This window comes from Rhea americana, unplaced genomic scaffold (assembly GCF_003343005.1).
Source record: "Rhea americana isolate MKP2758 unplaced genomic scaffold, rheAme1 scaffold_403, whole genome shotgun sequence".
NCBI lineage: Eukaryota > Metazoa > Chordata > Aves > Rheiformes > Rheidae > Rhea > Rhea americana.
This window is the reverse complement of record NW_028186539.1, coordinates 370,370-398,120: the sequence shown is the minus strand read 5'-3', so window position 1 is coordinate 398,120 and position 27,751 is coordinate 370,370. Positions and strand designations below refer to the sequence as shown.

The 27,751-nt window shown below is 45.8% G+C and overlaps 1 protein-coding gene across 2 annotated transcripts; it reads left to right on the top strand.

Annotated features, from left to right (window-relative positions):
• The first annotated feature begins 386 nt into the window (after positions 1-386).
• On the top strand, positions 387-27,193 carry MATCAP1 (microtubule associated tyrosine carboxypeptidase 1). Of its 2 annotated transcripts, none has more exons than XM_085314456.1 (6): positions 387-936; positions 6,976-7,119; positions 21,917-22,049; positions 22,889-23,194; positions 24,248-24,345; positions 26,194-27,193. In XM_085314456.1, exons 1-6 carry the CDS (start codon positions 439-441, stop codon positions 26,356-26,358), a joined length of 1,344 nt encoding a protein of 447 aa, XP_085170582.1. In that variant the 5' UTR covers positions 387-438; the 3' UTR covers positions 26,359-27,193. The 2 variants fall into 2 exon arrangements, with proteins under 2 accessions (XP_085170582.1, XP_085170584.1); XM_085314458.1 differs by having other exon boundaries at positions 25,888-26,261.
• The last annotated feature ends 558 nt before the right edge of the window (positions 27,194-27,751 follow it).

The following is a 27,751-nucleotide window of genomic DNA, read 5'->3' as shown; positions in this document are numbered from 1 at the left end:
CAGCTCTGCTCCTATAGCTGGCCTCTGCAGGCACACTCTGCCTGGGCAGACAAGTCCTGTCAGTGTGCCTTTGATCCCCGTAGAGCCCCAGTCTAGAGTTGAGCTTCGCGGCCCACTCTGTGGCCGCCGCCGGAGTGTGTGTGGGGGGGGAGCTGCCCGCCCGGCCAAGGGGGCGGTGCTGCCCTCTGCCTACCCTGCTAAACCCCCCCACACCGAGCAGCGCGCAGCCCCCAGCGGGGCGTACGCGCACGCGCACGAACCTCGGCCGCGGGGGGGCGGGGCTTGACGGCCACTCGCTGCTCCCACTGGCTCTGTAGCATCGGCTGCGGCGCTGATTGGCTGGGGCGGCGCCTGCCTGGGGCGGGAGCGCAGTGAGGGGAGGCGGTGGCTGGCTCTTGCCCGACGCGGCGCGGCCCACGTGCCGCCGCGCTGGAGGCCATGGTGCTGGACCCGGGGGCGGCGGCATGCGAGCAGGGCCGTGCCGTGCTGGGCGCCAGCCCGCGCGGCCAGAGCGCGGCCTCGCGCCTTCTGGAGCGGGATGGCTTGCGGCTCTTCTCCTGCCCATCCCCCCCGCGCCTGGGGCCGGGCGGCGCGCAGCGGTGCCCGCGGGGGGCCGCGGCCCGGCGGTTGTCAGAAACCGCTGCCGGGATGCGGCGGAGCGAGAGCACGTGCGCTGTGAACGGCGGCAAAGCCCGGGGGAGGATGCGCGCCGCCTCGTCGCTGCCCCACATCGCTCGGCCGCGGGCCGAGGAGGGCGGCGGCGTCCGTCGGAGCCCCTGCCTGCTCGTGGCGCTGCGGCCCCGCAACGTGGAGGCCGAGCGGGAACGGTTCTTCCGAGCGCGCTTCGCCTACGATCCGCAGTTCGAGTACGCCGAGCCGCTGCCTGACGCCGTGCTGGACAAGTACCGCGCTGCCTCCGACCGCTTCGTCGCCCAGGTAGGGCCCCGGGGGAGGCCGCGGCGGGCCTCGGGCATGCGCCGAGCGGCCCTGTCCGGCGAGCTGCCGGTGGCGGGCGGCTGGGTCTCGCCTCGGCACACCAGGGAAGATGCGGAACATTTGGCAGTGGTCCGATGCTTTCCTTTGGGATACAACGTTGCCTGTGCCAGCGTGTAGCTCTGCACTGCTATGGATGATGGGTGCAATGAATCACTAACTGCAGCTTAGGTGCGTGAGTTTGATACCTCACTTGCAAGGGAGTATGTGTTGCTCTAAAGAGCTGTCAGAACCTCTGGCACATTGGTTTCCAGCTGAGATAACAGCTTATAAAACAGCTTTGTTCTGGCGGTGGAAGCCATTGTAAGTGTTCAGCACACTGAGGAGATGCTGCCTCCTGACTCGCCTGCTTGGTGTCAGTTGAAGCACTAGCCTTGAAGAAAAAATCTAGGAATCCTGAATTACATGCTCTTCCCTCTTCCCCAGCTCTCTGAAGTAAATAGCATAGGAAGAAAACTAAGTGCAAAAGTGTTAGTGTCCTGATTTAAGAAGATCCTGTTGTCTTGCCCCCCCCCTTGGAAGAACAACACTAGTTCTGTGGATCTTTGTTTCCTAATATGCAGAAGCAGCTGCATATGCAGAGTTCACAGATAGAGCATTTTGTGGTCTAGCGGAGAAGGAAGTGGTTTGTGTAGGTTGTGTGAAATCTTTCATAGAGGTAGAACTTCGTCCTGCTTTTCTTCCTGGCTTGTGCTGCTGGACTGCTTGTATGATCTTGCATTGCTTGACATCTCTTGCTTTTTGCCTTTCATACATTTACCCTGTTATTTCTAAACTCTTAGGGAAGGGATGATCTTTAATTATATACTTTGCCTGCAGTAATAGTATAAATCCCATAACTGATGTGGGGGTAGTGACTCTTGCTCATGCTGGATCTTGCTACATGCATCAAACTGCAGTTAGGAACTGATGGTCCGTTGGGGATTTTTTGCTATTAGTTTTTTTTGTTGTTGGTGGTGGTTTTATATGTAAGGAGCCCACTTACAATCCTTAACCCTGTGTTTCTTGGTGAATTAAGTCTGGTCTCTTTTCCAGAAGAGCAAAAGGTTGTCTTGTGTGGCAGCAACCTTAACACATAATAACCTTAATATATTTTTGGTTGGTTATGATAGCAACTGGCTGTAGACTGCTTTTAAGGCAATCTGKTTTTTTTTGCTTAAAATTTTTTGCTTTTTCCTCATTTACTACTGAAATATTCGTGGCTTGCTCTCTGTCACAGGTAGTAATTATGTGTGGTGGGCAGTAAACAAACAACACCTAGTCATTTGAGCACGAGGAAGTGGGAAGGAAGCAAAAAGGGACTGTGCTGCTTTGATGCTCTGAACATAAAACAAGCCCTAGCTTTTTCCCAGGTGCTGTCAGACTGAGGCAGAGAAGGGAACTGAAGACTGACAGCTGAGGCTTGCTTCCAAGAAGCAACTACCAACAGGCCCACGCTGGGAGGTCTTTAAACTTACTATGTCCATGTAACTGAAATAAAGTCTAATGCTATTCAGTTGAGTACTGCAGAGAGCAAAAATGGATGCACTGGGCATGTAACTGATCGTTATATGGAGTCTTTAGAGAGTCATTTTGACATACCTTGGGATGGCATATGCTAGTGTAAGAATGGGCTATCTGTAGTGTGGAGACTCTCAGATGCTCACATCTTTGTTAATAGTCCATATTTGTGAGCTTGGAGTCTCACAGTGCCTTAAAACCAGTTCTCTCATAGGGCTGGGCTTCCTGGATTGACAAGAGATTCTTTCTGCAAAAGTGACCAATATGAGTTGCTACAAAGAAAGAAGATGAGAAACTATCATAGATAACTACAATATTTAAAGAAGAACTTTTTCATTTTAGTATGAGTGAATGTTCAAACACTGAAAAGTAGATCAGTGAAAAAGTTGTTCTTTGAAACACTACATGTAAGGTCACGTATAAGAGCTGTAAAGAAATACCTCTGCAAATCTAAAGTTATGTCATCTCTTGCTTTCTATATCTCTACGTGAATTCTTATCCAGATTATTCAGTGTCTTTCTGTAGGCAAAGAGACATAAGCATTAAATGTTTCTACCAGTCTTTACAAGTTCTCCAATGAGTGCATGATGTATCTTGGGAGAACAGAGGCTTTTCTGCCTTCTGGAAAAAATACAGTAAGTACCAGTTATGGCTAGGAATTGTGGAGAAATATTTAACTTATGTAAGTGAAGAAGAATAGGAAAATATTTTGAAGCTAGATAGGCTTGGGGAAGATAGTGTAGTGATTATCACATCTGCTTTACACACTGAAGGTCTTGGGTTCAAGCCCCAGTGGAACCAGCACGAGGCAATCTTTGGGAGGTTGGACTAGATGGTCTCCAGAGGTCTCTTCCAACCTTTGTGATTCTGTGATTTCTGCTTCACATATAGGTGAGTGCTCATTTAAACAATAGAGGGTCTGACTGTCTTAATATCAATATTCCTTTGCTCAAACACTGTAACCTACTTCCAATCTCTTTTATTTTGGGAGACTTTTTTTCTTGGGAACTGTAATCATTATCTATAAGATGCTTTTATTTTAAAACTCTGAGTTAGCCATAGAACTTGGATAATTTAGGGTTCTTTGCTAAGCTAACAACCTTGGGCAAGAGTATATAAATGAAAATCAGCTCCCTGCGCTTACCTTTCATATTTTGCACTTAGTGACCAGTTCTGCTGAAGCAGCTATTCTGCTTGTGTTTTTTTTTTCTTTCTTTTTTAATAGAAACTTAGGTAAGAAGAATCCTTCTAGCCACATTAAGGCTCATTACACTACAGATCGCATGGCCTGTTTGGCTCATCCCAGCCTGTCACACGGGAGTGAGAACAGCATCAACATGGAGCTTGACCCGTAACTTGAGTAATTGTTGTCACTTTGAGTGTGTAATTGAGCTTGTTTGTGGACTGAGTTGATGATAAGTTCATGCTCTGGAGACCCAAAGAGAGCGCTGTCTGGGCAGGAAGGGCTGATGTGATGTTCATCAACTTCTCAGAAAAGTAAATGGTCTGTCATAGAAATCTTGTTCTTTGTGGCTTACTCTAAAAGTCAGGGAGAAGCATGCCTTTTTGTGRTCTTCTGCAGACCATCTGTATTGAGTTTCTCTCAACTCAGTGCTGCAGGCCTTATGGGATGAGAGAAAGTTCCATTATGACTAAGCAAAAGAAGGCAGAAATAAATGGTCCTTTTCTTGTTCAAAGTCATCAGGAAGTTCCTTATGGCTTTCATGAGTGCTGCTTCATGAATGGGGCTCAGTGCCCTTCTCGCGGCTTGGGAAGGAGGCTGAGCAACAGAGAGCACTTGCGAAAATGGCGTTAATTATTTAGCTCCTGAAAGGGGACACACTTTAAAGAAACTTCCGCAAGTTGAAGAAAGATAGTTAGGAACAAATGAGCTTTTGGGATGGTGTACAAGGTGTGGAGTGTCAGTGCTCCCTGGCTCTGGGCTGGACTGTAGCAAGCTGTGATTCCCCATCTTGGGTGGAGATGGCATTATTCCAGAGAGATCGGAGGAAGGGAATGCAATTACAGAAGCAAAGCATAAAAAACTTCTCTGCGAAGACAGAATAAGTTACTTGAGAATAAAATCAGCAGGGTACTGAGGACTGTTTAGGGAAGGAAAATCAGAAACATCWGTTGTGGTAACGAAAGGTGGTCACAACACACGTGGTGTCCCTTTTGCAGGGTTTTGCTGGAGCCACTAGAGATAATGTTTTGATGGTTTGGATGTTTGTGTGGGCAGTAAAGCATTCATATGATAGTCCTGGATGTCTTTAAGCAGAAAAGAGAAGACAGAACCTGTTATGCAGGACTCTGACYGGTTGCTTTACTGTTGATCAGGGTGGAGGAAGAGCATTCTGCACTTGCATTTCAGGAGACTTTCTTTCATCTTTTTCTGATCCTCTGATATTGATGCCCATGAGAAAAGGCTCAAACAACACAAGTCCTAGGTCTGATTTAAGATGTAAGGTCATATGCACATTGTGAAATTGGCTTCTAGTTCATATATGGTATGAGGTTCAGTGGAAGTTAAGTATATGATGTAGTGCTAATCTAATAAAAGAGGCCCTATTTATAATTGGAATAAGAATTTTAATGAAACTGCTGCCACTGTGTAGTGGGCAATGGTGGGAATGCCAGTTTGTTGATAATTATATAGTCTTGTAGTCTTGTGTGTTTAATCCCTTGCTGAAACAGCATGTCCTCCTATGTGCTGCCCCGTCCCCCACCTACTCATGTTCTATTGAGTGGAAAACATATCTGCAAGGGGTCTGGCTTATTAATACAGTCAACCAAGCTGTACAGGACTGTAGTGTTGCAGCCAGGCTCCTGTGACATTTCTGACTCTTCTCCCAGAATACTTGTCTTTTTGTAGCAGAGTATTGGTTTGGTTTCTAACCACAGGTCCCTCTGTGCTCTTTCCCAGGTCGATATGGCTGAGTTCAGTTTTTCGTTCTAGAGCTGTGCTTAAGCTATTTCTTGTGTGGTGTTTGCTGTACTCTTAACACCATGATCTTTTCCAGGTGATAACATACCTGTGTTGAACAACCTTCCTGCAGTAAGTAGAGTTCCTGTTAGGGGCTGAACTAGGAAAACAGCTGAAGCTAGGTAAGGAGAGGAGGACAGAGAGCAAAGCCATTAACTCAGCAAGAGGAGGTAAAACACACACTTCAGGAGAAGCATATTGACCAGGGCTGAAAAGCTCAATAGCAGGTGGTAAGCAGACATCTTGTCAGTTAGCCAGCTTCGTATGTATAGTGCTCTGGGAACTGCTGAAAAACTCCAGAATATGTACAAAAGAGTGATAGCAGTCATCCAGATAGGGATTATATATTAATAGGCTAGAGAAAGCTGTTATTTGAAAATAAGTAGGATGCAAACTCACTTCTTGGGGAGAAAATGTGCTAATAAATGCTGATATTGTAAAGTTACTGTAGTAAATGTTAATGCTAATAAAATGACACACACTGTTTTTATTAAAATACTGCTGAGTTTTGGTAGACTGGTCATGTTGACACCCTATCTAAAGTAGAGGAAACAGCATCACATAACTAATATTTTCCCTTTACAGCTAAGCTTTACTATGGGACCTGCCTGTCTCCTATGACAGTGGAAGATTGCAAGTGTAGTCCTGACTCTTTCACGTGTTAACACTGGAAGCACTTTGTTGAAAGTGCAGTTTCTACAGAGATTCACTAAAATAGACACTGTAGCCTGTGAAGAAAAACAGTTTGAACTACCACAGTCATTTTAACTTCTCTTTAACATTTTTACATCTTTTGAATCTCCACAGCTTAGCTGTGATCTGTTTTTTTTTTCTGATTCTGTCAGCTTTATCTAGCTGAGAGGAATAAAGATATATCTGTAACTCCAAGATCAGTCATGTGTCTATCCCATTTCTGTACTTACTGCTTTTATACCAGGCCAGAGGACATCTTGTGCCAAAAGATGTGCCCCTGTCAAATGTCTTCTGTAATGTGAGTTCCCGAAAGAACTTCAGTGTTGCAATAAGAAAGTCTTAGACTAATAAGTATGCAGATAAAATAGATCTCTCTTTGCAAACACTAAAGTTTGAATGAAGAATTGAAAGCAGAAATGATTAAAATAAACCAYGGTTTTAACATTTAGAGGCAGCATGCTATGATACTGCTGTTTCAGTTCTGCTTTGCTGGTTCCTACAATAGACACTTGTGAGGATAAGTGAAACAGTAAAATGCAGAAAGAATTTGCTGTGGATTCCATTGGCTAAGTATCTGTCTGACCTGGGTACCCATCTGTCATGGTGATGTTCCGGCTGACTCACTCTTAATCTTTTTGTAAATCATAAAAACTTACCTCACTTCACAAGCACTTGACACTACGAGCTTTTGAATTCTTTACAGAGGAGTCCTTAATTGGGTTGCATTATGATTTTTGGTGCTGCGGAAGAGGTACTTGAGAGTGGCAAATGTGTTTTGACTGATATTTTATTTGTATATATGACAGGCAATTAGGATCATTCATGCTGTCCTGGAGAAGTATGGGACCTATGAGAGTTTTGAAGTTGCCACTGGAGGAAAACTGCTGAGCAAATGCCAAATCTGGTCTGTTATCCGAAAGTACATGCAGAAGGAAGGCTGTGCAGGAGAGGTAATAGTCATCCTTTGTTTTATTTATAAAATCTTTATTTGCCAAATAAATTTAGAAAATGTTTATTTTAATCATTGTTTTAACTCAACAATATTAATCTGATAGTAAAGAATTTGATTAAGAAGTATTTTGGGTGCAAAGAAGAAAAATACTCAATGAAAAAGAGAAACTTGAGGAACTCAGGTTTCAGGGCAGCAGTAAAAGCTACCTGAGACCTGAGTTTGTAGTGTAGGATGGTATAAACGAATTTTTGTTTGCAAAAAAGAAAAAAAATACTTAGAGAAGAAATATTTTAACTGTCTTTGTCTGTCTTGTTTTGTTGCTACTGGAAATTCTATACTGGTTCTAGGTTACATCTTCAGGCCATTTTTGGTTCCTAGTTTGTCCTAGCTCTCAGAAGCCACCACTGTATAAGAACTTTAATGTAGCTTGGAAAAATATGATACAACTAGAGAATTTTTGGGGCCTGGCAATTGCCTGATACAAGCTTGGTGTCAAGGTATTTTCTTTTGGACTCTGAACTGGGGCTTCTGTTCACCTCTGGCATGCTCCTGGCTGGTTGCATTCCTTGCCCCAGAGTTAGGAAGTTAGTGCTATTTCTCCACCAAACTCTTCTCATTTCTTCAGTCCAGCCATATCTCCCTTTATGTTTGAGAGAGACAGGAGCTGCTGCTTGTCCACGTGGCCATGCGTGTGGAGTGGGGAGTACTTTGCTGTGTACATGAGGCATCAATTACCATTGGAAAGAATAAGCTATTTTTGTTAGCAGTGGTATTGCAGAAATCTCTGACAGCTGGGTTCATTCACATGTTCAAACGCAAAGATGGAGGAGAAATATTTCCTGCTGTTCTTTGGCACATACCAAGTTAGGGTACTTTGAAACACCAAGCTCAGATTTTAATACTGAAAAATACTCGGTTATGGTATTACGTAGCAGTGAGGCACTAGTAACTCAGCTATGTGGGAGGAGGGTGGGAAGTTCAGGATCTCTTGTTCTTTCTAGCTAGTATGGTTTTTGTGTGCCCTAAAAAGCCCAAATCAGGGTGCTGACATACCTTAGCCCAACAGAGATAAGTACTGTTGGCTTGCCTCTGTGCTAATGCAGGAGGAGTTTCTGGTGGTTGCCTTGCTGCGTGCACTGAGCTGCATTCTGATGGTGCCTGTTAGGTGGCAAGTCTATGTCTAGTGAGGCAGAAGGAATTTTCTACAGCTTGCTTTCTGTGCCTAGCCAAATAACCCTCTGTTCCAAAGAAAGAAAAACTGCTGCTGCTCTGTAACAGTGGAATCACAAGGAGCTAAGCCAGAAATCTTYAGAGTTTAAATACTTGGCAACAAGACATTGTTCTACTTTTCTTGTCGTTTCCCTTCTGGTTCCTGCTCTATCAGTAGCACTGACCCTTTCTCTCCCATCTCCAAGTCACAATAAAAAGATGAAAAACAAAATGTACCCTTGTACGTTCATCTAACTCTAATCTCTGCCTGGTCCTTTTTAACTTCTGATGCCATTGTCATAGTTTTTTGCTTGGAAGCCTGTTGTATTTTAACACAATAGAGATCACTGTGGTTATAAAGCGGGGTGAGGAGCTTGAAGGTTTGCTGGTGTGTTTATATTACATGTGTTTCCAGGACATTTCCTGRCAGCTGGATGTACATGGGGATGAGGGATGTGCCACCACTTCATTGAGGAGGCTTTTTTTCTTCCTGCCTGCAGGATGTGTGCAAAACACTTCCTCTGTCCCAGATTCAAATGATTAGAAAAAATCTTGGCCCTCCTCTTGCTTTTTCTTGCAGGGTTGTCTTTACTGTTGGCTGTAGCACCCTAGGATATATATTTAACAGAAGCGCTAGATGGTGAAGGGGCTCCCTCATCATTGTCTCTTGGACAGACTGTTTCCCTGCATCTGATTTTCATGTGCTCCTCAAATAGGCTAATGGACAAGCACTTCCCTGAAGTTAAGATTCTTGGCACTCGGCACTACCCAGAACTTTTCATGTCCACAAAAGTATGAGCAGTTCCCCGGAGTAATACATGGGCAGAGGAGGAACTGCAGGGTTCAGGTGAAACTGCAGTCTAGCTTTCTGTGGTTTGCTGTGATTCTTCTGCAGATATGTGCCTAGAATGTGAATTTGGTATGTCTGTCCTCCTCAGCATTTTCAGCTGAAATGATTTCTGTAAGTCTTTTCCAAAAGTTTAGCTGCCTTTTAGTATCCAGAATCAGTCCCAATATCCAGTTTGACAGTTAATTGGTCCTATTTTCTATGTGCTAGATTGATACAGGATAGTCGTCCTTTTTTAAAAAAGACATGAAGAGGTTATACGTTTAAAAATCTACAGATGTTTCATTGCCTCACAGAGATTGCTTAGCAGTCAGCTATGTACTTTTACAAAAGAAAAAAAATTACATTTTCTTCACAAGTTTTAATCTGTGAACGGATGCTAACTTACCATTTGTTCTATCCCTTATTTTCACTAAACAATTAATTTCTGCTCTTCTGCTCTTTTCCAGTGATTTTWAAAAAATTGATCTATATTTCTCAGTCATGTTTTCTTACATATTAGTGTATAACTAGCTCTCTTCCAGCCGTGTGGAATTTTCCCTTTGTTCAAGGGAACTAAGTGTTTAATTATGTTTACACGTATGAGCGCAAAATATGGCTCTGTTTTTTTCATAACATTTGATAAATGCTTTTAAAACCTTTTGAGCATTGGTTTGTAGATTACCACCCATTACAAGTTTTGTTGGAAGTCTGTGSGGAAGGGAAGAGGGAAATGTCCATAACATAGGAATATCATTAAACTCTAATCTCAGTACAGGATAGAAACTTGCATTATATTCTGCCATTTCTACCTTATTTATAATATAATGCCTTGTCTAGGAACAGGGCATTTTTCATAGAGAAATCTGTCTACCTTCCCTCCCATTTGCCTGTATCTGTAACTCCTGCATTTTATCTACTATACTTAGCTTTCCTGTCTGTTCTGTAATGCTGTTTGCTTTTCTGTTGCCGCTTCTGTGTTTCATACTGATCATGATGGATCGCTTAAAAAAAGAAAGAAAGAAGKAAAAAGAAACTCTAGCACATGGGGCACAGGTTAGCCATTTGTTTGGGATTGTGTTGGGTATGAGACCAACTGAAAACACCATACAGTTTTAGTGCCTTGTCACCTTTGCTGGCTCCAAGTGCTGCTCTGGCAGGATGTGAAAGCACTGTAACTTACAAGGAGTCAGTATTGATTTTCCTGGCACAAGTCTTACAGYGCTGCCCTGGCTTTCCCATCAAACCTGTGCTGCGTGCCACTGGGGCTGCCCTGGGTTGTGACTTTGTAGTAAGGCCTGGGAAGACTGCTGTAGCTTAGAACAGTTCCCAGGGCTCTTTGAGTTGTGTTGCAGAGACTCCTTAGGTCCTGGGAATATTCTAGAATCTGCACGGTATTGCTTATTCAGCATAAGCTTAGTGAGCTGGGAATGCAGCCCAGGCTGTTGGCTGTAGCCTGCAGCTGAAAAAAAACGTGGTCAAAAGCTTGTCACTAGTGCAGCTTAAATATTTGTGAGGGAATTTAGGGTGCACAGACATTGCTGCTTTCTCTGCCTGGCCTGGCTCCCTTTCCATCTGTCACGGGGGGATTCTTTACTTTGCAACTGTGTTCAGAAACAATCAGCAGGAAGTGCTAAGTTGAAATTTGTGCTTCTTCTCTTTGAAGATAATTGCCAAACAACTAACACATTTGGGTACATTGAAATAGAGCCACCTGATCCAAATAAAATCCCAGCACAAGTATTTGTGTGGCCTCTAGATTAGTTTTTGCAAAACTGTCAGGCTGTAGCTACAAAAAAGACTGTTCCTTGGGTATTGGTAGAGTAGGAGCCAAACCTAGCTTCAATGCCTGAACTGCCTGCAGAGCCAATGGCATTGTTTGCCAGGTCAGTGCAAAGGCAGATGACTTCCCTTTATCCCCCTACACTCATCCCTGACACTTGAGGTGTGGAGGGATGGTACTGATCTGTGAAGGCAGGATACCAGTTTCCAGCACCCCAGGGAGCATGCTCACAGGTAAATATTTGTACTATAATTAACTCTTGAGTATTCAAAAGTTTCTTTGGTGTGGTTCAAGCTGTAGATACTGAACCTATTCTGGTTCTGTTCTGGCTCAGGACTGAGGTGATGTTGCCAGAGCTCAGATGCCTGCTTGCAATATCCGAGGATCTCCCAGCTGCCCCCAGTTTGCAGCAAAGAAATCCCTGCCCATATTGGTAAGTATTGTATAGTAATCCATGGAGTTGTGATACATCATCAGTTTACACAGTGCTCGCTAGAACTGTTCAGATCCTGTTGGCAGTGCTGGCCCTGCCTCTGTGCATAACAGCTTTCAAGTGCTTGGTGTGCAAGATACTAAGCAGATGAGTCTGCTGCTGTCAGTGTTGCTGAAGTTGAGAAAAGAGAGGAGTTTTTGCCCCAGTGCTGTGGCTAGCCATTAGCACTCTGTGCTTCTTCACTCATTTTTCTGGGGACAAGCTCTTTCCCTGTGGATGCATTCACAAACTGAGCAGACAGCTTCATGGATCAAAATGATGGGCTGGTTGGTCTGATGTCATGCCTTGAGTTCACAGCCTTAGCTGTGAATTGTTTTGAAAATGAGAGAAATGACAAATCTGGAGAACTGGAGTAGCTGTTCCAGAAGTAAGACTTAACTTTGGCTGAGCTCCGTATTTTAACACTACCTATTCACTGCCTCTGTTCATCTGTGGCAGGACAAAACTGGAGAGTCCTGTAATTCTTAAGGCAGCTGATACTGCCCTTCAAATGTATAGGCTCTATGATGCATTTACTGTGCATAGCTAACTTGATTACTCAGACAGCAGTAGGCAGTCTTAGAAAATGTATTTTCTTCTCACTCTGATTCTGCAATATGTTATTCTACTTCAAATGTGGGCTGTGTGGAGGACCTATGTTTCTGTATCTAAGATGCCAGAGGCTGAGCCAAGCGTTCTCTAAAGTTATGGTGGTTGGAATTGGACTGACCTTGAATGAATCTGGTGGAAGCCTCAGGTTTCAGTGCTCTGTTTGCAGAATCCAGCATAGTGCTACAGGCACCGTGATGTGAATACGCAGACTACAGTCTTCTATGAAGCTTTACAGATTCCCTTCTGATTCCTGGACAGACTTTCACACAATTCTTTTCAAAAAGATTTTTTTTTATTACTATCTGGCTCAGACCTCACTTGCACCCAGCTAGTTTGGTTCACACAGAGCAGTTCTTGGACCCTCTATTTAATAGGACAAAACAATACTGTCAAATCATTGTCAAACAGACACACAAATTTAAAGGATCACAAGCCAATGCCTCAAAAAAGTTATTAGGCATTCCAAAAAAGGAAAGGAGAAATAATTACACTGTGAATTTTGCCTGTTGTCTTCTAATTGTGGAATACCTCAGCCACCTTGTGTGCTTCCATGAGACAGTGTTGCCAGTTCTCACATGAGGACTAGGTAATGCAGCTCTGCCTGCGGTTCTCATTCTCTCTGACTGGCAATTAATCTTGTTTCCCAGTGCTCAAATGTGTCTGTCTCTTTCCCTTGTCTTTTTTTATACCTTTGCCCAACTCTTGTTTTCTTTCTTCCTCCTGCTTCTCTGGAGACCTTCCTGCCTTTTCCCCTTGATGTTGTGTGGCATATAGAGGAGAATGGGAACATGGAGAGCATGTGGCGTTCATTTAGAGGAGAACAGAAACATGGGACTCTTTCTACTTTTTCTTTTTTTCTTCTTTTCACCACTTATAAGACTAACTTTTTTTCCCTGTTTATTCTGCCTTAATGCCTTCACTCAGGCTTTAGTTGGAGATGAAGTGATGCTTTGCAGCCCCAGTAAAAATGGTAAGAACACAGTAGTGGTACCTGCTCAGTCCCGTCTCTATCTGTCCTAGTGTTCATCTGTCTGTAGCAATAGTTGATCCTCAGGGAAAAAAGGAACAGACAAAGTGGGTAGTAATTTTTCCGTGACATACTCTCTTAGCCTTCAGCCACTGCAGTCCAGATTCTTCCTGAATCCTTAGCAGCGTTTGTGTGCAGAAACCCTTGATAAATATTTCTTCTGTTAATGTGTCTGTCTAATTCTGAACACTTGTAAACCTCTTGCAGCAAATTCCACAGTTTACTTATGCTTGTTTGTTGTGAACCTCCTTCCTCATCACTTCATTTGATGTCATCTGGGTCTTGTACCAGAAAAAATAGTTTCTTTCCATTTCATATGATTGAGTTCCGTGTTACCATCTCTGTGTCCTAACCTTTTCTTCACCATGGGAGAGAAAAATAAGTGTTGCTTGTGACTTGAATTCTTCCTCTAAAGACTCTGAGATGTCCTTGCTTGAGGTTTTCCTTAATTCCTGGAAAAACAGAGCAGTTACCACTTAAACTGGCCCCTTCCCTCTGAATTCAGCCTTGAGCAGTGTCCCAGCATGTCCCTGCAAATAGCATTCTTCTGTGTTCTTGGATCTTTCTCAAAGCACAGTGTTCCAAGGAGGGCTTCATCCTTCATTTTAGCTCTTGCTGGCTTGCCTAAAAGGTGCTTCTGCTGTTTGACAGCAAGACCTGTTTTCAGTTGAACATCACATTCTCAGCTGCCTCTTATTTTCCAGCTGTTTGCTCTGCTTCTCTTTGTTCATAAATAGCAGTCTGATATGAAGAAGGAAGGAAAACAGTTGGCTTGGAACTGTTCTGTCTGCTTCCTGTTTATCAGGCATGATATCGAAGACTGACAGATGATGTTTGCCTCGGTCTCTGACACCATTGCTGTTTGGCTGGATTCCTTTGGTGCTTTTTAGCTAAGGCTCATACTGTGTTACATTGGACTGTTGCCTTGTGTACACCATCATTGATCCAGTGGCTTTTAATGCTGGAGTCCTATGCCATCTGGGCACGATGGCTATCTTATGCTTACAGATGAAGTAACTTCCCCAGGGCCCTCAGATATTGAACTGATGGGAATGCCAAACCTGGTGATGATTGACTTGTGCTGTAGCATAAATTAAGAATGAAAGAAAAAAAAAGGCCAAGGGCAACTATCCATCTTTTAAAGCCAGAGTACTTTACTGCGAATCTTCCTTACTGATAATGAAAAGGGAAGTATCTCTGTACCTCTGTGGGTATCTCAAGAGGAAGGATCCTCTGTCCTCATAACTAGCATCTGCATTACAGCAGATTAAGGCAAGCTGTGTCCACAAGAGGAAGTCTAAGACGTGAAGTGGTAGATGTGGCTTGGTTGTCAAAGGCTGAACTGACCCACACCCTTGCTAGCAGAATAGTTTGTGGGAGGCTTCTCTAGCTTATTATAGGCAAACTAAGCCTTAGTAGTATATCTGCTGTGGTTTTACCTTGCCTGGCACATATGGGGGAATTTCCCCCCACAATCTAGCGAGTGCAGAACCTTATAATGGGAAGCAGTTACCTCCTCAGCTGATGTAGCTGGGCCAGGAGAAGGTGTCAGTTTGAGAGCATAGACAGTTTCACAAACTGTAGTGTGCATAATCCTATCATCCAGAACTAATTCTCCTTGCTGGTAAAGCTGCATCCAAATGAATGCAGTTTTAGAAATCTTTGCTTTCTGGAGAGATCTAAGCTACAGCTGGGCTGTGAGATATGCTTTTTGCCATTGGGTGAGATATGAGAGGAAGAACTCAGGAGGGGAAAAATACTGCGAATTTTCAGCAAACACTTCTGCTGAGTAAGGAGCTATCTGCCTTCCGAATGAAAACAGTTACGTTCTTCAGCATAGCATGTGTCTCCCATATACTACTTCCATGCCAAAACGTGCTGGCATTGATTTTTTGGGGTAACTTCTCTTCATCACCGGCTAGTATTCCTTAGCAGCCAATTTTGCAAGCCAGCAGTACCACCTGGTAGCTTAGCCAGTATCTGGCAGTGCCTGAACAGAATGCAAGGATCAGCTAGCACAGGTAACAGCAGTGAAGATGCAGTGTAGTTTATAAGACACAGCATTCCCCATACTGCAGAGGAAAAGGAAACAGGCAGGTGATGGATAGATTTTTAATTTATAACAAAGCCTGGATAGTTTCCTTCAGTGCTGAATTAAAGAGCTAATGCAGAAAAGAGATCTGGGTGACATTAAAACCTCAGGGACTATTTACATAGAGAATGTATCTGTGTAACTTTATCACAATAGTTAAACTGCTGGGATTATGTAATAGCTCTGGCACTTGTACGAGTACTTGTAGAAGAGTGTTGTTCTTGGGGTTAGCTTTTGAAAGATGCATGAGAGAAACTTGAGCTGTTCAGGGAATACCACAGGAGCACCAGCCTCGTAGAAGTCATGAGCAGGGATGATCCCAACGCAGCAGTTTCCATTAGGACAAAACTTAGAGGAGACCTGAGAACATCTGAATTCATGTCACTTTTGAATCACATCTTGAAGAACTCAGCATAATATGGTCAAGGATGTGCAACTGGAAAGTGAAAAAAGCACAGTAGTAGCAGAGTCCTTTATACATACATACATACATATATATATATATATATATATATATATAAAATATATATGTGTGTGTGCATATTCATACACAAAGGCTGGAGAAAAGCATGTCTAAGAATGAGAGTATTTATTCTAGGAAAGAAGTTTTTCTTGTATCTCTCCAGGATCTAGTATCCTAAATTTCAGTCTTTCCTGTTTTTTCATATAGGGCAATTAAGAGTGACAAGAGAGCAAGATGTCCACTCCCTGCCAGCTGAGTATCATGTGGTAACTGGTGTCCTAACTGTGGAGATCCACAAGCTGTCAATGTGTCATGTCTAGTACTCCTTATAAAAGCTGTAGGTCAAACATCAAAGGCCGAGGGACTAGGGACTGTCTGGAGTGCAGACAGTAGTTGTGCACTGAAGAACACAGACACTGGCACCAAATGGCAGTATCTTCAAGGGAGCAAGGGAAGTGCTGTAACAGTGAAATGTATTCTTTATCTGTGTGAGTTTCTGTTTGGTTTTTTTTTAACTCTATTCTTGGTCTCCCCTTCTCTTCCCAGGATTATTAGTTATATTAATATAACTAATATATATATTGATATTAATATATATTAGTTGTATTTTGGAGTGTAATGTAAGATGACAAGATTGTACTCCTATTGCTTAGAACTGACATTATAAAAGGTTAAAATAAAATGAAAGATTGTGAAGGTAAGCCTTTGAAAGGTTTTTTGTTGTTGTTGTTTTTTGTTTGTTTGTTTTAAAAAAGCTGTGTTCAGTTCTTAGGTGCCTTCTTAATTTCAGATCATGATGAATCAGTGGCACTTTGTGTTGGTTGTATCCCCAGATAGGGCTATAAGAAGAAGCTAGCTGCCAAAAGTCTTAGTGAAATGTACCCTTCCTTCTTCCCCACAAGAGCCAGTGCCAGCATGGGATCTCATGTAGCCATGTGATGATCTTGCTGAAAACTAACCTGGAGAATAAAGCCAGTTTAGTTTGGATTAGTTCCCTGCTTCATTTTGTTGTGCTGCTGCGTAAATATTCACACAGGTAGGGTGGAGAAGCAGGAGAAAAGGCTTTGTCTCTCTTGCTGCTTATGCTGATTTGTGCTGATCCAGGCTGCTTACAGAGGAGTGGAAGCTGAAACCTCTCACTTGAGGAGGTGTTTTACAATTATTTAAGTGTCAGTGGTGGGGGATGGAGAGGATGTACTGTGGGAGGAAGCTGTCTCCAGTCTTCAACCATAGGATCGGTAAGGTTGGAAGGGACCTCTGGAGATCATCTAGTCCAACCCCCCTGCTCAAGCAGGGTCACCTAGAGCGTGTTAGACAGGGTTGCACCCGGGCGAGTTTTGAATGTCTACGGAGAAGGAGACTCCACCATCTCTCCGTGGTTCAGTTTTTGCCCATTGCTTCTTGTCCTGTCGCATGAGACAACTGAAAAGAGTTTAGCCCCATCCCCTTGACACCCTTCCTTCAGGTACTTACACACATGGAAAAGATCCCCCCTCAGTCTTCCCCAGGCTGAAGAGGCCCAGCTCTCGCAGCTGTTCCTCAGAGGACAGATGCTCCAGCCCTCTGATAATCTTCATAGCCCTACACTGGATTGTCTCCAGTAGCTCCACGTCTGTGTGCCCTAACTTCTGCAGGACCAACCTCACTAGGGTCCCAAGTCAGGACTTGTGCCAAAGCAGAGTCCTGTGATGTGATCTSTGTGTGCTGATTGCATGTGGGAGAGGGCAGGCAGGCAAAGTGCAACATTTATTTTGAGTTGCTGGTGGAGCAGAAATAAAGCTGAATGATGCACGCAGATTGGAAATAAATTGTCAAGTCTTTTTTCTATTTGAGTTAAACAATTGCAGCATAGTCTTTATGCTGTTGATTTGCCCAGGAGTAGGTTCTGCTCTATTATGTTGCACTTCGGACTTCAGTGAACAGTTATACACAATAATAAATCTGGATTAAAACAAACCAATTCTATCTCTGCTCCTTTTTTTTTCCAAGACAAGTAAGAATTGTAGTGTAGTAGAATGAATGTGTACATCAATTTGTGTTATGCTAACAGTTTGATAACAAAACATGACAAGTTAGCCAGAATACCATTACTGCCAGAGCATATCCTCTCTGAGACCATTAGCAGCACTACTGTTGCAAAGTCCTGTCTCAGTCAGGATGTGCCTGATAGGATCCTGTGGAACTGTCCCCTCATTCAGTGTGCATAAAAACTTGGAACTGATTTCAGCTCTTTCTGCAGGAATGACAATTTCCGTAAGTGTGAAGCATGGTCCTGTTTTGCTGCAGAGTACAGCATAGATGCTGTGGTAGGTGTTTACAAGTTGTTGGTAGCACCCTGGTGTTTGGGTCTTGGTGGATTCACCACAACCACCTTAGGGATATTGAAGGGCAATTCTTGCTCAAGAGTACAACGTTGTCACATTTCTACTTTTCAGCCTTAAAAGTGTCAGCCACAAAATAGATGTCTGTGGAGTTGATATCCATGAGTGGAAGGATTTGAAGATGAAAACACTAAATATCCAAATGTCCCAAGCATTTGTGCTGCTGCCAAAACTTGCATATGACACCCAAGGCAGTGTCTACCTCTGGGGATGCAGTATGGGACACAGGTACTTTGCTGTTGGTCTGGCTTGTCAGATCTATTGGACTTCTATTTCCTCATGCATTGCTGTGCCTTTCAAGTCACTGCGGATTTGAAGTTGCATTGTCAATAAATTACTGTTTGTTGACAGCACATTTGTGTCTGTTTTGTTTTTTTTTTTTTTTTTTCAAACAGCCTGCTCCCTGTGCTTTGGAAGAACGTTGTTGTAATGAAAACTCCTCCTACATACTCAGTTGAACAGGTTTGGTTTGAGGTGCCCAGGCTGAGGAGTTGTGGGGTTCATGACAGTATCTGTGGATGAGCACTGCAGGAAATAATTTAAGTAGCAGTAGGTATTTTGGCTCTATGGTGAACAATGAACAGATTTCCCCAAATAGTTGTTTCTTTCTGTATAAAGAGGTTAACTGGTCCTGAGAACAAAGTGCGTATCCCTGCTGTAAATCACAGGCAGCAAATCACAGGTAGAAAGGCTGGCTACAATACATGTGGCTGGCATGTCTCAGCTCTTGCTGCTAGTATCTGTTGGCATGGATCAGTCCTTCTTGCTTGTGTCTTGAAGCCTGAAAGGGAAAGTATGAATGAGAGATTGGAGATATGAAAATGGAGCCAGAGGCTTGGTTCCTTCATGGGATATTTGCTATGAAGACCTTACAGTTTTGTCCCATAACAAAGAAAACAGTTAAAGCAATGTGAGAAACAAGAAATTCCCTGACACAGAGCTGTGCAGGGCCAAGTAGGATTGTGTGCAGACCTTCAGAAAAGGAGTGGATAAAATGGGGTAATTGGAGAAGTTGCTGCTCTTTTTACTTTGTTTGACATATCATCACACTGGATAAATCCCACTGGAGAAGTGGGAATGTTGCAAAAGAGAATGCTAATGCTGTTTGTGCAAATGTAATCTACTCTCTTCTGTGTGCGGTGTGATGCTGTCTTGACATGACCACCTTGTTTTTTGTGTAGGTTCCCTCCCAGCTTCTTCTGTGGGTTTATTCCCTGATTTATTTGTATGACAGCTGTTCCTTAAATCTCCATCCCTTGAGCTCTTCCCTTCTCTGTACCAACCTGCCTGCTGGGTCAGACTGCTTTCCACTGGCAGAAGGAGCACAGGAATTAAAGGAGAGAGGATTCCCATGTTTAGGCTCCACAGTGCTGTAGATTAGTTACAAGCAAAGTCCTGGTTTGTCTCAGCCATGTGCTCAGTGCCTCCATGAAGAGGCAAGTGTGCACTGCCTTTGCACACAAGAACAGAGTGCCCACAATGTGGCTCATGAAGGCAGTATTTCTGGGGAATTTCGGGGCAGTTTCGCAATGTGTTTTTTTTCAGTGCAAAAGCATGAAAGTCTCAGTGCTTGTTCCACTCCCAATCTGTGGTTTACCATATGCTTACAGAGGGACCGGCCCAGCTTTTTGCTCACATCACTAAACCAACTTAAGAATGGTCCTCCAAATGCACGTTCCTTTTTTTCAGGTGGGTCAGTTTAGTGACTAAAAATTTGCAGCACTGCCCAATGAAGGACTAGGCTGTTGAGGGGTACAGGAGTGGGACTGAGCAGTTTAGGACTGGGAACGTAGAAACCTTTCAGATCCAGTCATCACTGAAGGTGGATTTTACAGCTGTCCCAGGCTAACAGGAGTGGGAACAGAGAGATTTGGGGGTTTGTAACTTGTTTCATCTTGGACAAATTTTCACAAAAAGTAAAATGCCCTGAGTAGCCAGGGTAGGGAGAGTCTCTGTGGCTGCCATTGGGGACATGAAGGTAAAATGCAAACGGTTGGAGTTAGCCCTGAGGGCTGTGCCAGTGGTGTCTTGGCACTGAGATGGACTATCCAAATTAAGTATGATTTTGCTGTCAGGGGATAGACAGGCATTTCCAAAGCTGTTGTAGAAAAAAAAGCCTGTTTTGCTGGCTGAGCATTGTATGGTAACTGGTGTCCTAACTGTGGAGATCCACAAGCTGTCAGTGTGTCATGTCTAGTGCTCCTTATAAAAGCTGTAGGTCAAACATCAAGGGCCTAGGGACCAGGGACTGTCTGGAGTGCAGACACTAGTTGTGCACTGAAAAACACGAATGCTGGCACCAAATGGCAGTGTCTTCAAGGGAGCAAGGAAAGTGCTCAAGGAAAAATGGCATTATAGCTGTGACTGCTTGCTGCACATGACCCACTGCAGCTACTTGAGTGAGTCTCTTATGTTCATGGTGTGCTTCCCACTGTGCGCGGCCTCAAAATCCTATAGAGCCATGTGGAAAAGAAGGTGACTGCATAGAAGGTGGCTGCATACCTGCCTGGATGTGAGTATTGCTGTGGTCTCCAGTAAGGGCAAGGGAGGAACTGGTGCAGTGGGCTACTCATTTGATGATGCAACCTGATGGAGAGACAGAAAGTTGCATGTAGTCCTCAATCTCACAGGCTGTCGCTTCCTAGAAACACAGCCTGGAAGATGAAGCCCATTCACACACAGTCTCCTGAGAGAGTTGCCCAAGGGCGACTTACAGCTGAGTTTGAGGAACCTGGAGCTTTGGTAAAGGGGAGGTCCCCTTACTCACTGTGGCAGGGAGGCAGGGTGATCAGGGCTGAAGGGGATGGGAATGCACAAAGTGATGAGGCAGGAGGATCACTTTCCTCTATATAACACCAAACAGTGATAAAATTTCTTGAAACAACTCCCTTATTCTCAAACTGTTCCTCCTACAGCCATCTGAGCTGTGGTCAGGCCCAGCAGTGAGCTGGGAGCTTCCTATAGCCAGAGGGATCCTGATGCTGGGCTGTCCAGGAGTACCAGGACCCAGTCTGAAATCAGGGACCATGGCTAGGTTGCCCTGCAGTAGGGATTTGCTCTCTCCTGCCTGGTATCTATGCTTGCTGGGCACCACTAGAAGCATCTCCTTAGATAGGTAGTAACTGGAACATGGATCCTGAGCAGCTGACTTCCCTGCAGTGCCTGTTCAGGAATCATGGCTACCTTTGGCCATGCTTCTTGTCTCTGCCAGCAAGCAGACCTGCAGCTAGTGTTGGAGCAGGCTGGAGGAAGTGTCGTGACTCCCATCTTTTCCTGTTTGCACAGCCCTTTTCCCTTCTCGTTCTCCTATGATGAGACTTGCCTTTGCAGCAGTCATGCGCCAACCACAACTGATGTCAGAGGTGCCAAGAGCAGCTCCCGTGACTTTCCCAGGGTATAGGAAAATTATCAACGTGTGTTAGGACGACTGTTTTCTTGCCTAGTCCAGAGGGGGTCTCCTGGTGTCTATGGTTTTGACATACTTCCTTTTGGAATGGGGACACTGCATGGTTTCTTTAGGTATACCAACCTTCTGAAGAATAGCCCATTTTCTAATGGCTCTTGAATGCATGTCAAGGAGGACTGCTAAGCCAGTCTGCCTGGCCAAAAAGAAGGATGGCAAGGAGCGAATGCTTGGTCCTGCTGAAAGGCTCAGCACAGACTGACACTCTGGCTAGCTGCCTCCTGCCCTCGCCTGGTTTAACATTAATGAGTCATATGTTCCTCACACAGTGTTTTAGGTAACAGTAATGCAAGTTGTTAGAGATAATGCAGCAGCTCCTTAGCTGTGTAGCACAGTGCTGTCTATGGTGGTGATGGGCTTTTCCGATTGTCTGCAGCAATCTTGGCCTCTGCTTGGAATTGTCCTGCCAAACGTCTCCTCCCAGCCAGGGTCCTGACACTACTTATCTCCTTCTCCCTCCTCCTTAGGTGGTGGTGCAGCTTACYGACGACCTCCTGTCCCAGGCTGTGATGATGGTGGAGGACAACCGGCCGACACTGGCAATCAACCTGTCTGGAGCCCGGCAGTACTGGCTGGAGGGCATGCTGCGCCATGAGATAGGTCAGTGGGGCAGGGATGGCAATGGGGGCCAGCTACAGTAATGGATGTGCTGCCTGGCACCCTGGGGCCTAGGGGGCAAAGAATGGCCACAGAGGCCCCTCCACTGTGGATGCTGTGAGCATCTTCTGATAGCCACATGCATAATGGCCTAAGGTCTCACACACAGCCCTGCTGCTAGAGAGGACCAGGAGCAGAGTGCAGCCAGGCTCAGGGCTGCAGGGGCCACAGCTGGGCCACAGAGGGGCTGCACAGCAGTAGGGAGCACAGGGCAAGCAGAGATGTTACTTCCCTAAATCTTCTATCAGACCCTAGCTATTTTCTGTTCAAGGGCTTCCTGAGCTTGATGTGGTTTCAGTGTATTTAGTGATCCCATGGATCTCCCTGCCATACATTTGTCCACTCTCCTTCTGAGTCCCTGCAGACTGTTCATACCCATAATGTCTTGTAGCAAGGAGTTCCAGAGGTGTCTTCCCAGGCTGTGACACCACAGGCAAGCTCTGGAAGGGGCTGAGGCTAGCTGGGCCCTGGGATCTCTCTGTGAAAGCAAGGTAGAAAGTGTCRGATGCGTGCCTGGCATGATAGGCATGCATGTGCCTGCACCAGCACACTACTATGCTGTGCAGCCCTAGCAGCAAAGGGCTGCCCCAGCCCCATGATGAGTCTGGTGGGTGCCAGGTTTGTCCTAGCGGAGATGCCTCCTTCCGCCAGCAGCCCTGGTGCAGGAGAAAGCAGAAATGCCACAGCAGCAAGGCAGGGATCGGACACCCATAGGTGCCAACGCAGGGCCCCAGGAGAGGGCCGTATGACTGTCTGATGGCTCTCACTCTTATCCTACCCAGGCACCCATTACATTCGAGGGGTGAACAACACCCGCCAACCCTGGCACAGCTCTGAGGGCCGCAAGCAGTACAGCCTGAAGCCTGCCAACCCCACTGAGGAAGGGCTGGCGAGCCTGCACAGTGTCCTCTTCCGAAAGCAGCCCTTCCTGTGGCGAGCAGCCCTGCTCTACTACACCATCCACCAGGCCAGCCGCCTCTCCTTCTCCGCCCTCTTCCAGGACCTGGAGCAGTATGTCCAGGATGCTGGGGTGCGGTGGGAGTACTGTGTGCGGGCAAAGCGAGGCCAGACAGACACATCTCAGCCAGGTAAAGCTTGCCAGAGGGACAGCATTGATTTGGGAAGGGATTTTAAATGGAGGCTCACCACTGAGGCAGCCTGCAAAGCAGCACTGCTCTACCACTGGACCTCCCCCACACTACCTCATCCACAGCTCCACTTTTGTAGGGATTTACATCTCATAAGTGATGTCTTTATGACAACAATCTCTTAAAATTTTATGTACGGTCCAGTAGCATCATGACTCTGTCTCCGTTTCACACGTGGGCAGACATAGCAGCCCTGAGGAGCCCACACTAGGTGTTTCCACTCTCACACATTTGAGCAGAGTGACTTACAGAAATTCACAGGGAGGTGGCAACCAAAGGAKAGATGAGATAAGTATTTGGGGAGAATGTTTATATTTTTTCAGTGGTTTAATATTCCAAAAAAAAAGTCAGTAAGAAGGAATGGTAAAAGTGCTAAAGCTGTCCTTGTGGCAGGGCATTATCTGTCACCCAGGGCCTTTTGTGGACTTGAGATTCACTGCACACAGCTGCCCATTTTCCCCAGCACTGAACCGCAAGACTGAATTTGCTTGGCCTTTTCCTTCCAGCCGGTCCCATCACACTCAAGAGCAGAACTCTGGTCTTAGGGGAATCTCCATACCCCAGAGAGGAGAGGCGAATTCATCGCCTCCTTCAGATATCACCCGGCCCAATCTGAGCTTCGACTCCTTTCTCTGTTGGATTTTTTCATCATATTTTCCCATCGTGGATATCCTGCTACCTCTGCAGCTTACTTAGTTCCCTGGCAATCCCWCGTACTCCTCTTCAGTTCAGTTCCCCAGAGTAGTTTCATCCTCTCTTTTCCCTGCCTGATATCTGTTTTCCATGCTAAATGCCCTGGCAAACATTGGTCATGGTACCCAACAACACATGGGCCCTGGCACACTTGTTTCACTCAGGTTCAGCATCCTCAGTTGAGTTATGGGTGACTTACAAAACTTCTTTGTATGAAAGAAGGGTGTGCGCATTGTTTGCAGACAGTGGGGCATCTGGCCTGTGTAAGGGATTGTGATCCTTTATTTCCCTCTCTCCCAGGTTGTTTCAGTAAGGATCAGGTCTACCTGGATGGGATTCTCCGGATCCTGCGACATCGTCAGACAATCGACTTTCCATTGCTGGCTGCGCTTGGAAAGGTAATGGGCTGGGACAACTGCTGGAGCCAAGGTCTGGCACCACAGTGGGAGAGAGGGGATGTTTCCAGGCCCAAGAGGCCACACTGGGCTGTGAGCCATTTTAGGTGGCTGGGCTTGTAGTTTGTAGGAGGCTGAACGTGACTTTTCCCACACAGACTCACGTGCAGTATCAGTAAGGACACATAGTGGATTTTGGAAGGTCTCGCTGCCCGTTAGCCACATAACTTAGCTCCCAAAACGTAACCTGGAGAGGAACCCAACATCTCACAGCTGAAATAAGCTCAGAGAGTGAGACATGTCCCCCTAGGTCACTGGGAACTTTCTTCAGCGTCTCTAGGAGTTTATTATACCTTTCTTGGGAATTTTTGCAGTTGGTCCAGCAGGAACAGAGCCATTGCCAGAACAGGCCGGACCTGGCTGTCCTCTCCACCAGAACCGGGGGTTGACTGCCCTCATCTCAAGTCTCGTCTGAGCCTCTAGCACTCAGGGAATGGCCAAGGAAGCAAGGAACTTATTATTAAATCATTGTTAGCAGCAATGTTGGCAACTCTGGAAGCATCTGTTGGTTTGGAGTTGAGCTGCCAGAAAACTGTATTCAGGTCGGAGCTGAAGTGTTGTTTGCTGGGCCCTTGCTCATGTGATGTGAGGCACTTCCTCCACCTTCCAAGGGCAGTTATTTCTGCAGCCTCTTCACAAAGCCCTTCTGGCTTTACCTTTCCTCTAAGATGTGGTACCCATTCTGGGGAACAGGAACAAATCCTGGGTGGCCTGGTTTCTAGATGACCTACTCCACAGGCTTGCCATAATTGTGCAAACTCATTCGATTGCATTTCTACCTTAGGCTAAAGAAGCAGTCCGGGCTCTCCGGCCTGTATTTTAGTGTCCCAGTGCTCACCTAAGCAGGCTCCAGCTCCCGAGGGTGTTTCTGTGCCCTCCAGCCAAGAGGCTGTCCCACACCCTCCCTCCTTGCATGGTCCTGGCCATAAGTCTGTTTGCCAGCCTACACGTGCTCGCCACAGAAGTGGCAGCTCAGCCACTGGTGCACAACTCTTCTTGCTATAGGGTGGTGAAGCTGACCTCTTGCAGCTTTTCTACCCTCCATGCAAGAGCCTTCCCTTCACAGCTGAGGTTTCCTGCAGAACTCAGGCATCAGACATCTCCGTCTCCCCCATTTTAGCTGTAACTCCCCACCTGCTGGCCCATTGTATGTTTTCCCAAAGCTCAGCCACAGGGACCTACCGCAGCACCTTTGCTCGTATGTTTTCTCAAAGACAAGTCCTGGTTCAGCCCAGTACATTCTCTACAAGCATCTTGGCCTTAATGGACATTTTTTTCCCCCACAACTCTATAATTTTTTCTTTCAAAATTTGTCCTCAGCCTTGACTACCACTGTGGTCATACTAATAGGCTACCTACATCTCCCCTTCCTAATAGGTGCTGCAATTTTTTGTGACCATTTCATGTCCTGCTTCTTTCGCCTCTCTGAAATGGAGATTAAGCAGTTGCTTTGTCTGGAACATGTTAAGCTCTTTGCACTTACAGGTCTTCACATAACAAGGAATGATTGAGTTCAGCTTTACGCGAGGAAGGACAGAAAAAGAACTTGATGTGATGGAAAACACAAATCTGTCCCCGCAAATCCCCAATGTCAACCCCCCCCCAACCCATCCTAGCCAGAAGGAATATTTCTACAGAGTTGGAAGGCAAGGATAGGTAACTGGGCTGAGCAGGCCAAGTATGGGGTGGGGGGGGGACGTGATGGAGGGAGTAGTGGGTGTGAGACACCCCCTTGGCAGCTTACCAGGTCTGGGGAGTTTGGACCTGATGCATCTTCCTGCTTCCCACTAGGTGTCCTATGAAGATGTGAATCGCTTGAAGAAATTTGGGGTCCTGGAGAAGACCCGCATTCCCCATTTCATGCAGGACCTGGAGCAGTACATGAAGCAGCTCGACCACATCATCACCACCAACAGGCTGAACGAGAAGGAGCTGGAGCAGCTGCTACCTGACTGAGCAGATTCTGGCTCGCAGCCTTGGGACCCCACTGGTCCTCTCAGCCACTGCGCATGTGCCTGAGCGCAGCTCCCCTGATGCCTGGCTGCCATGGGCTCTATTTATTTGATATTTATTGGGGTTGTTGAGCCAATCCTCGCCTGGAGGAAATGGCACAGCTTAGGCCTCCATCCACTCTACCCAGGAGGGCCGTGGGGGGAGGGGGGGGGCAAAGTGCATGTACCACTGTGTAGGATAGCTTGGCCAAGAAGTCTGGCRTGGTTGTTGTTGATGCTCCCCCTGCCTCCCCAGCTCCATGTGCGTGTCAAGGGCAGCTGTACTCTCTGCCGGCTTTTTCAGGAGCAGGCATAAAAGATGGTTCAGAGGGACGAGGGCAAAGCAGGTGAGCCCAGAGTAGGCATAGGGGACTGTGCAGGGTCGATCACACTGGGGAGAGCATGGGGAACCTCAGGGTGCCATGGGTGTTGTCAGGAGAGGCTCTGCTGTATTCAGGGCCAGCAAACAGGCTGGTGGCCTGGGACCAAGGGCTAGCCTGTAGCCATGGCTCAGCTCTACTCACAAGCTTCCTGCTCACTCACCACTCCCCTCATGCCTTCCTGCAGCAATGAGACTCTAACCCACCAAAAAAAGATCTCTGCTCTCCTTCCTGCCCCCCCCCCCAGATATTTGCCCTGTCCTTGCAGACTGTTCAGCACCTCAAATAACTGTCACTCTGCCCCTCCCCTTCTGCCCCCTATAGCTGCTCTGTCTGGCACTGAGGCAGAGGAGGACGGAAAGTGGGAATTGGGCTTTGATGTTAGGGGAAAAAAGTAATAAAACTATGTAATGGACGCTACATGTTGGGTTTAGATTACGGCGAGCATTGGTTGCAGATGGCTAGACTGGTACCACTATTAACATTGTGACCATGCATCTCTGCTTAGGCAAGGCTGAATGTCTCCAAGCCTATGGGTCAGGGGTGGGAAAGGGTTGCTGGAGCATGCAAAGCAAGGTATTAAGCAGAGCTAACATTAATAAAAAAAAACAGGTGGTCAGTCATTTGCAAGAGGAAGTGGCTGCAGCACAGAGGCCTGTTTCAGCTCAGGTACCCTGCTCCTGAGATGTCTTAGGAGCAAAATCACCACCAGAGCCTGCAAGGAGGGTACATGACCATTAACTGTTTCTCAAACATTCAGCCAGTAAAAAGCATTACTTCACACAGCACATCATTAAATACAGCTCTCGTGGCCATAGGTTGCTGCAGAGGCTGGAAGGATCCAGAAAGGACTAGATACATTCACAGAGCATAGTTCAAAACCTGGTACCACTGTAGCAATCCAGGATGCCTCAACTTCTGAGCTCAGCTTATCTCTGAGCAAGCTTACCTCTGTGTCTGGCTGTACTGCTGGCCTGC